Source organism: Rhincodon typus, chromosome 27, assembly GCF_021869965.1.
Source record: "Rhincodon typus isolate 14 chromosome 27, sRhiTyp1.1, whole genome shotgun sequence".
NCBI lineage: Eukaryota > Metazoa > Chordata > Chondrichthyes > Orectolobiformes > Rhincodontidae > Rhincodon > Rhincodon typus.
This window is the reverse complement of record NC_063358.1, coordinates 14,636,610-14,646,665: the sequence shown is the minus strand read 5'-3', so window position 1 is coordinate 14,646,665 and position 10,056 is coordinate 14,636,610. Positions and strand designations below refer to the sequence as shown.

General features: G+C 39.9%; 1 protein-coding gene across 4 annotated transcripts in view; it reads right to left on the bottom strand.

The window, feature by feature from the left end:
* Nucleotides 1–3,187: 3,187 nt before the first annotated feature.
* cep85 (centrosomal protein 85) overlaps nucleotides 3,188–10,056 on the bottom strand; it is an 84,929-nt gene continuing 78,060 nt past the window's right edge. For all 4 annotated transcript variants that reach the window (XM_048613026.1, XM_048613025.1, XM_048613024.1 and 1 more), the window contains 2 exons: nucleotides 7,471–7,696; nucleotides 3,188–5,598 (listed from right to left, as the gene is read on the bottom strand). In XM_048613026.1, the coding sequence (XP_048468983.1) occupies nucleotides 5,435–5,598; nucleotides 7,471–7,696 (390 nt within the window). In that variant the 3' untranslated portion in view covers nucleotides 3,188–5,434. The remainder of the gene's footprint in view (nucleotides 5,599–7,470; nucleotides 7,697–10,056) is intronic.

Below are 10,056 nucleotides of genomic sequence, written 5' to 3'. Positions count from 1 at the left end.
ATGTTGCCTGGCCTGGGACACTGAAGCTAAGAGCCCAACCCAAAAACCACCCAGTATATCAGCTGGCAAAAATTGTACTTGGGTAACTATATACAAGTGGATCAACAGATTGCAAAACTGATGGTGCATCCAGCTTTTCACAAGAGTGTGTTTCTGGTTGACACCAGCCCAGCACTGATTTAGCTGAAATTGATTGTCTTCAATTAGCCAAAGAACTGGGCCACAAAGCTGGAGCTTTTTAAACTAGCAACATATGCTGTGATATATTTGATCAGGCTTAATTTTGACAGTTCCCAAAGGTAATGGAATGAGGACACTAAGTGACAATACAATTGTTCAGTTTGCAACTTCAAATGTATAGTTGGATAATGACAAAAGATGTGCATTTAGAGTCATATAGCACAGAAAAGTCCTTGTCTATGCCAACCAGATTTCCAAAACTGAACTCGTCCCATTCGCCAGGGTTTGGCCCATATCCCTTTAAACCTTTCCTACTCGTATACCCATCCAGATACCTTTTTAATGTTATAATTGTGCACACCTCTACCACTTCCTCTGGCAGTTCATTCCATTTACACATCACCCTCTGCATGAAAAAGTGTCCCTTTTAAATCTTTCCTCCCACCTTAAATCTATGCCCCCTAATTTTGGAGCCCCCTAAAGAAAAGACCTTGACTATTTACCTCATTTATACCCCTCATGATTTTATAAACTTGAATAAAGGTCACCTCTCAACCTCCTACGATCCAGGGAAAAAATGTCTCAGCCTATCTAACCTTTCCTTATAACTCAAGCCCTTCTAGTCTTGGTAACATCCTTGTAAATCTTTTTTTGAACCCTTTAGTTTAATCACATTATTCCAAATTGCAGGGTGACTTTACCAACATCTTACAGCTATAATGAGACCTCCCAACTTGTGTATTCAATGCTCTGACCAATAAACAAGTTTACCAAAACACCTTCACCACCTTGTCTGCTTGTGACTCCACTTTCAAGAAGCTATGTACCTGGACCCCTAGGTCTCTGTTTGACAACATTCCCTAGGGCCCTATCATTAACTGTGTAATTCCTGCCCTGGTTAGTCTTTCCAAAATGCAACACCTCACATTTATCTGAATAAAACTTCATCTTCCATTCCTTGACTCACTTGATCAATATCCTGTTGTAGTCTTAGATAAAATTCTTCACTATGCGGTAAACTGCAAATTTTGGTGTTACGTGCAAGCTTACTAACCATGCCTCCTATATGCTCATCCAAATCATTTATATAAGTGACAAACAACAGTGGACTCACTGATCCTTACAGCATACCGACTGTCCGAGTTTGAGCAATCCATCTACTACAGCCCTCTGTCTCCAACTGACAATCACATACAATCAAACAGCTTTTCCCCAAAACGAGTCACCTATGGCAATTTTCATCTATTAAGCACAATTAAATCACCCATGTTTCCAATTGTTCAATTTACATGCAGAGCCCATTAATGGCAAAGCTGTGCATTTTATTCACTAATTTCTTTGAACAATTTGCATTTTCTAATCAAAATAAGTATGTCTCAAGGCATTTTATTGTACTGTTCTCAGACAAAATTTGATACTTGTAATGAAGGGTGTGACTTATTCATTTTTTTCAAAAGTTTGGATTTTAAACTAGTAAAATTAATTCTCAACTAGGTCAGTCCTTTAACTAGTTTTAAACCAGTACGTGTCAGACAGCAGATGACGGAAGGCTTCCACGAGTGTTAATGGAAGTTTATTTAAATTGTGGGGTGCACAGAAGGAGGCAGAAAAGACATTATTATCTTAGAAACTGGGATGAGCAAGATTATATTAATGCTTTTTATTTCGGTTTTAAAAGGAGACCTGACTGAAGTCAGCTGCAGAAAGTTTCTCCTAGACAAAAGAGTTTGTTCAGAGCAGTTAAGGGAATAAGTTACCTCACCCTAAGGGTTTCAATTTGTGAAAACTTCCAAACTGGAACGTCTGGTTAGAAATTTGCATTGTTAATCAAAGCAGTGTCCAAGATCTCAGCTGAGAAATTCATGGAAGAGACTTCAAGGGTCAGGATTGGAGGGGAGAAAAGAAATGTCAAGTCAGAGATTTGTAGAGACAGAAAATTTCTCTTGATTTTGATTAACTAAAATTGTTGTTGGAGCAGATAAGTTTATTTTTCCAGGCGTTTAAAGTCTTTTAAACTTTTTTTTGGGGTTGGGAGCAATGGCCTGGTGGTATTATCAGTCTACTATTAATCCAGAGACTTGGGGAACATTCTTTGGGCCTGGTTTCAAATCCCACCACAGCAGATCGTGGAATTTGAATTCAATGGAAAAAGAAACCTGGAATTAAGGGGCTAAGTGATGACCAGAATCCATTGCCAATTATCAGAAAAACCATCTGGTTCACTAACGTACTTTAGGTAAGGAAAAATCTGCTATCCTTACCTGGTCTGGCCTACATGCGACTCCAGACCCACAGCACCATGGTTAACTCTTAACTACCATCTGAGCAATTGGTGATTGGGCAAATAATCCTGGCCTAGCTAGCAACATCCTCATCCCGACAAATGAACAAAAGTAGGTAGCTTGGTTTATTTTATTTTTCTTTCGCACAAGAACATTTTATTATTAATACCAAATCTGCAACCTGATGTGCTTGTGTTTAAGTGAAAGTCTGCCACATCAAATTAAAAAGGAACTTAAACGATCTATCAAGCTAGACTTCATTTTGGGCTGTGATTTGCCAGCAGTAACTGGGATCACAACAGACCACAATTGTAAGGGGGTGGGATGGAGTTTCAAGTAGTACTTAAAAATAGAGAAAGGTAGAGTTGAAAATCAACAATGTACAAAGAAAAAAAAACACGATTGGAGGAACACCATTCTCAGCAGAGCTGACAAAGATAGGAAGGGGATGAAAATTTTTACTGGCTTTGCCCGAGTGGGACTCAATTAAGTAGGGCAAGTGTAAAACTGAAAGCGGCCAGTGAGAGACATTAGAACCTGGAAGTCTGTGATACTACAATCTCCTCCTGCAGAAGAAACAAATCACCTTGGGCAACCAAACTGTCACCAAAGAAAACTAGAAGAAAGTCATTATTGGAAACTCTGGGCTGGGATAGATAATATTACTTTCCCTCAAGGGGGTTATCAAAACATGAAGTCAATGCAAAATGTACACCAGGTGCACAGCCAGTTAAATAGAGAATTTTATTTGCAAATACAAGTGTAATTACATATGAAATTTATAAATATTCTTACATCAAAAAGTACAAAAATTGTAATAAAATTAGTACAAACAAACATATTTTCAAGGCAAAGCAAGGCAGTGCGAGTTTGACTCCATCACACCAATCCTATTCAGATAAAATTCGAGAGATATCCTGAGCTGCAGTTCTGATCGCAGGGTACACTTTTCCAGTCTTTTCACATATTAATTATTCAGTATCCTGAAATCTTCATTTTTTTCATTATGAAAAAGGAAATAAAATCAATTCGTAGTTGGATAGAAGTTCAGAAACTGGCCAGTTTTACATCAGACAGTCATAATACAAAAGGAAACCTTTCATTGAGCAGGATACTGGACAAGGAGACAGATTAGTGTTACTTGAAGAGGAGTAATTCCTTTCAATTTATCTTTAAAAATGCACAAGTGCAACAGACTTTAAAAACTGTGAATGCTGGAAATCAACTGAAAACAAGCAAGAAACTGTCAGTCTCAGAAAATGCAGACAAGGGATGTGGAAATTAAAATCTTCTCAATTATACATGATATACAATTATATAGCTTTATCTGTCTGCAGAAACGTGATGCATCAGTTATCACCTCTCCCCCAGGAAACCAAGGATCTTGAGTGAACACTGCGCAGCATTGCCTGGTCTAACAAATAACCATTGATCATTTCTGGTCCATGGGATTTGCTCAATGCAATTTACACAAGGCTAAATGCATTACTTTCAGTGACGTCTCTCCGCACAGTGAATCGTAACAGATGCATAGTCAGGCACTGCGATAGTGACATGCTCTTTTCATACTATGCTAGTGCATAATTTGAAAATCTCTCAACTTTACAGAACAGCATGTGGTCCAGTTCCGAGATTCTCAGGACTACTGAAAGACTAAATTCATTTAAAATAATTGTAATTTCAAGTTTCCTGCAGAATTTAGAAAATTAGTTTGATATACGAGGGTCTGGCAGTGGAGAGTTGTCTCAATTCAGTTCCTAAGTTCCCAATTTTCACCAAGATCCCAAGGTGGATATGAAGTGGAAACCTTGTCAAACAGGTTTCATTGAGAAGTTAGGGAATATAGGCAAGGAGGGCAGAAGGCTAATGGGAAGAGTGTAGTCCTGACCTGGGATTGGATGATATAGGCACTGGGTGTTGGAAATGGTCCAAATGGACTAAAATACTTTATTCTGACGAAAGCCAACTTCACCACTTTTAAAAATACATGTTTGAAAATGAAAGAGCTGGGGATAACTACACAGTTTACAGTGTGGGCTAGGGTAATTGCACAGATGCATTACAGTCCAGCTTGCACCATACCACTCAGTATCTCTGTCTCAAATAATACCAGAACATGCTCTCCAGGAAATGTCACAACTTTCTATAATGAGATTGGGATTGTTAAATGATGGAAATATTACCCTAAACTTGATCTATCCTGCTGATACACCGTTAAGTTGATGATTAAGCAACTCACTCCTTTATATCTGAAAAAGTGTACACCCGAGAAGATTAACACAGTTGGCTTGAAAGTAGTTCATACTTGGTCTCAAAATGGTTAACTGTAATATCCCTCTCAAAAGAGCAGATTAACCACCCCTAGGATTATACTTTCACCACTAAACATCTGAAGCTAAGACAGAATTGCAGACAATCTAGGAGCTGTCATTAAATACAAAAATTTAATAGAAGTTAAAATAGGAATTGCTGAAAAAACTCAGCAGGCCAGAAACCATCTGTGAAAAAAGAAACAGAGATAACACATTCATTCTGAAAAGGCTCCGTACAAATATTAACCATGTCTCCTAATCCAGATGCTGTCAGGCCTGCCGAGTGCTCCTATTTGAATTTCAATGCAGATCTCCAGCATCCACAGTATGTTGTCTTTGTAGTTACTACAAAAGTTACATTGCCACTTTCACTAGAAACAAGAGAATGACATTACTCAAAGTGAGTGCACAAGCACTTATTTTGCAGTTTGACTATTTATTGAAGTGCAGACAGAGGAAGGCAGTTGCCTGTTTGCTGCACAAAGATGATGCAAGTTTCACAGCTGCAAATTAGATCACTTCTTTCTACCTTACAAGAAACCTAGTTGTGGCAAGTTTGTGAACTTCTTTCCTGATTTGTACTCAATCAAGGCATTTACCAGAATATTCAATACAAAAATCCAGCACGGTGTCCTCCACACCCACTCCCAGTGCACACATTTACTGCGTAATGCAGTTGTCTCCCATGTCCTGAGCATATCGATCCGAAATCCTAGTCCTCAACTCATCGATGTCTCTGCCCAGTTGCCTCACTTCAGCCAGTCTCTTGGTCAGTAGCTCCGTGTTCTGCCAATTCCCTTCTTCTGCACTGGAGTAATGCATCGCTGAAGAAAGCAAGTAATTCAACACAAGAACATAAAGCAGAGACCAGGAAAAACACCAACCAATCTGTCTAGTCAATGGAGGATTATCCTTAACAGAACCCAGCCCATTCCTACCTCAAACTCCATTCCCAGTTATTTGATCATCCATTCCGTCCCTATCTCATCTTTTCTATGCTTAAAGTTGAGGAACTTTCATGTCAAGCACATGGTCAGTATTGTGTACTACAGACCAAGATTAATAACAACCAGAATGCCTGTTTTCTGCCTGATTTGACAACATTCCGCAATAGACCAATCATTTCTACTGCAGAAACTCCTCACTCAAACCTGAGCAGCGCCAATCTATGCACTAGGCCTTCAATAGGACAGAGTTGATAGTGCCCAAACACATTTCACAGGTTTGCAATCAACAGGTTGTGTCTGTTACAGCACCTAGCTGCTCTTTCCATCAAGCCCTGTCCTTCATTTCCCCTTCAAAAAGACCTCCAGAAGTTTTAAAATACCTCCCTCCACCCCACCAACAGCTCAATATCTACCGTTGTTAAAGCATATTCCTTTGTCAATCTAGGCAACTTCAGCTTATTTGAGCCTTGAACCCCTTGAGTTGAGCAAGAAACTGAAGTAGGAACTACTCCCACTGGATTACCCTCCTCCATTGGCTTAGTTATCCCTTGAAGTCAACTGTACATTCACTGATAGTTTGATAATGAAATGTAATTCCTTTCAAATCTGTCAATAGCTCCCTGTAAAACCTGTGCCATCCTTCAAAATTAGATTTGGACAATTGCTATTCCCAGTACTGACAATTTGAGTCAATAAATGGATGCAGGTTTTTTTTGTGATTGATAAGTAAAACATTGAAATGTTAAGTGGAAGTTCTACCAAATTATCTAAAGTGAGAGAAGAATCTGCTTTTCCCTAAAACTAGATTGTAATTATCAAGCAATGTAATTTCAAATTTCTTCTCCCACCTTTCCTGAAGGCAGTCAGTTACTCAGACTATGGGTCAGTATGGCAGGACCAGAAACCACCACAAGTGACCACAAGAGGCCACTCTGTGCTTATGCAGAGCAGTCTTCAGGATAATTGAAGATTGGGAGGAGAGGGAGGTGTGGGAATAAGATAGAGAAAAAAATCATGGCTGATTTAAATACCATCTTACAGCACAGTATTAAAATGTGCAACATATTCACTGACTAGACAAGAACATTACCAAGCAAACCGGGTTTTAAAAATGATAATTTTGAGATCACTCCGCTCTGAGTCTATTGCACATGCACATTAAGTCCCATTCACCTTTCACATCTGCGCTCACTGAACTAACTGAAATACAGTTAAACAAAATGCATATTTTTAAGATTCTTTGATTCTAAAATTCACTCCCTGCTCTTGCCCCTCCAAATCTAATCTTCAAAATTCCACTTGAGATATTTGCAATTTCCTAATTGGGCTACTTCAACATTTCTATTTTAACTGCTCCAATATTGACTGGTCTCAGATGCCTAGATCTCAGCTCTCAAACTGTCTCCCTAAATCTCTCCTCTTTTAAACTGCTCTTCAAAACCTACCTTTGACTATCCACCTTCATACTGCCTTGGGTAGCTAGGTCTCAAACTGCTTTATAAACAATTCAGTGTAGATTCCTTGGAGATTTTATTACATTCAAGGTCCTGGATAAATACAAGTTTTGACAACCGATTCTGGCATTTTATGTATAGAAGTTGATTATTAAAATATCTATGCTGGGATTTTCATCTCAAATTCTCTGGGCTAATAATCCAAACACCAATTCTCTACTAAATGGTTTTGGATGCTCATGTGCTGTCATTAGGAAAGGATTATTCAAAGAGTGCAAGCACACTGGTTACTTACATTGGATCCCCAGCAGCAGAGAGAGGTTGGGATCTTTGCCTTGGGTTCTCTGCGTAAGAATGTTACAGATCGCCTGAAGATCATGCAAACTCCTAGCCAGCTCACGATGCAGCTTCTCCAACAGCTGCATGCTTTCAGACGGAGGCTGCCTGCTCTGGTCCAGCTGTCCCAACTGTTCCTGAAGAGTCAAATTCCTTTCAATCAGCTCCTGATTCTGGGCAGAAAGCTAGAAAAGACAGCAAAGTATCAAGTTGTATTTTGATACACGTAACTTTCTTTTTAAAAAGAGTCTTCTAATTTGTGCTGAAGCCTTGAGCTGTAACTGTGTTTTAAGTTATGGCACACAATTGTATATTCGTAGAATCCCTACAGTGTGAAAACAGGCCCTTTGGCCCAACAAGTCCATAGCAATCCTCAAAGCATCCCACTCAGACCCATCCTGCATAACCCACCTAATCTACACATCCCTGAACACCATGGGCAATTTAGCATGGCCAATCCACCTAGCCTGCACATCTTTGGACTATGGGAGGAAACCAGAGCACCTGGAGAAAACCCACGCAGACACAGGGAGAACGTGCAAACTCCACACAGACAGTCACCCGAGGATGGAATTGAACCCGAGTCCCTGGCGCTGAGGCAGCAGTACTAAGCACTGAGGCACTGCGCCACTCTTCTCCATCACTAACTCCCTTTTTCATTTATACATAAAATAATGAATCTGCTTTGTAATATCAGTCTCAGTTTTGACTTTTGGGATGGATGGGGATTACGTTATTCAGCAGTCAGATGACCTATCTGAAGGGTTCCACACTAAACCAAGGAATTGTCAAAACAGCTTGATAATGCCCTTCCACTCTAATACAGTTTACCTTCCTAGGAGGGCATAGCACAACTGGCACTTTCACCAAATGTAAATTTACACCCAGATTCAGGCAAACACACACAAGATACAGCTACTTGTACCATTATTTAGCTACATACTAGCATCTGATGCACAGCAAACACTAGTACGTAAAACAGGTTAAACATCCGGCTGTGCACGTTACCTTGACATCAGTAAGAATCCATAATCAGGTAATGCACCATTTTATTTAATTTGTTTATACCCAACAGGTACAGTGTATCACAAGGGGTGTGGTTCTATACCAACAGCTATTGCAATAGCCACCTCTAGTTTATGGTTGGGCAATTGTGGAAAGCACTGGAAGGAGAGCAGAGGTGACTGGATGGGAAAGTACCATCCTGACAAGGGCTTTCAAACAAAAGTTACAAACCTAGCTTAAATGTTGAAGTGTACAGTGGCAAGAAATAAAAATCAAATTATACTAGGCCTGAATATTTATTGCATTAAAAACTAATGATCATTAATATAGAGCCATGACACAAGCTTGCGTACTAATGACAAGCTATACCACCCACCCTTAAGAAAATGGAGAACAGCAAATTCAAAGGAGCTAGTAACCTGTTTAATAGGAGTATGTACAGATAAAGGCTGTTCGCGCAGCCAAAGGATCAAGATGTTCATTCCTTCTCTTTTTTTCAAAAGAAAAAAGATACATGGAACGTGGGCATCGCTGGCCAGATGAGCACTTGTTTTTTTTTTTTTTTTTAAAAAAGTTGTCCCGGAAAAGGTGATGGGAGCTGCGTTCCTGGAACCATGCAGTGCATGGTGTATAGATGCACCCGTTGTGCTGTTCTGAAGGGAGTTCCCAGTTTACGACCCAGCAACAATGAAAGAACGGCCATATAGGTCCAAGTCAGGATAAAGTGTAGCATGGAGGAAACTTGCAGGTGGTATCATCCCTCATGAACACACTGCCCTGGTCTTCCAGCTACTAAAGGTTACAGGTTTGGAACATAATGTTGGAAGAATCTGGTGAATTACTTTAGATTGTGTACACTGCTTCCACAATGCATAAGTGATGCAGGAATAAACATGAAATACTGTGGATGGGGTGCTAATCAAGTAGTCTTTTTTGCTCTGTGTCAAATTTCTTTCATCCAGGCAAGTGGTGAGCATTCTATCAAATTCCCGATCTCTGCCTTGTAGATGGAGGACAGGTTTTGGGGAAACAGGGGATTCACTTGCAGCGAATGCTTTGCCTCTCACCTACTCTTGTGACTACAGTAATATATAGGACTAGTGGAGTTTGGTTTCTGGTCAATGGTAACCAGATGACGCAGAGTGTAGAGGATTCAGCAATAGCAATGACAGAATTTAACAATCGTACCTTGAGGTTCATTCTTTTTGGAGATAGTTATTGTCTGGTACTGGTAGTTAGTTACCACATAGCAACCTAAGCCAGGCTGAATATGGACATGGGCTGCTCCAGCATGAGTCATTAAATGGTACTCGACATTCGACAATCAGTAGCAAACACTCCCACTCGTGACGTTATGAGGGGGGGGATAATTACCGATGATTGCGTACAAGACACTATCCTAAGGAACTCATGCAGAGACTGTCTTGGACTGAAATTATTGACCTCCAACAACTGCAATCATCTTCCATTGTGCTTGTTATGATTACAACCAATGAGGAGACTGCCCCTCCCACAACCCCACCCCACCTGACGTTCCCAA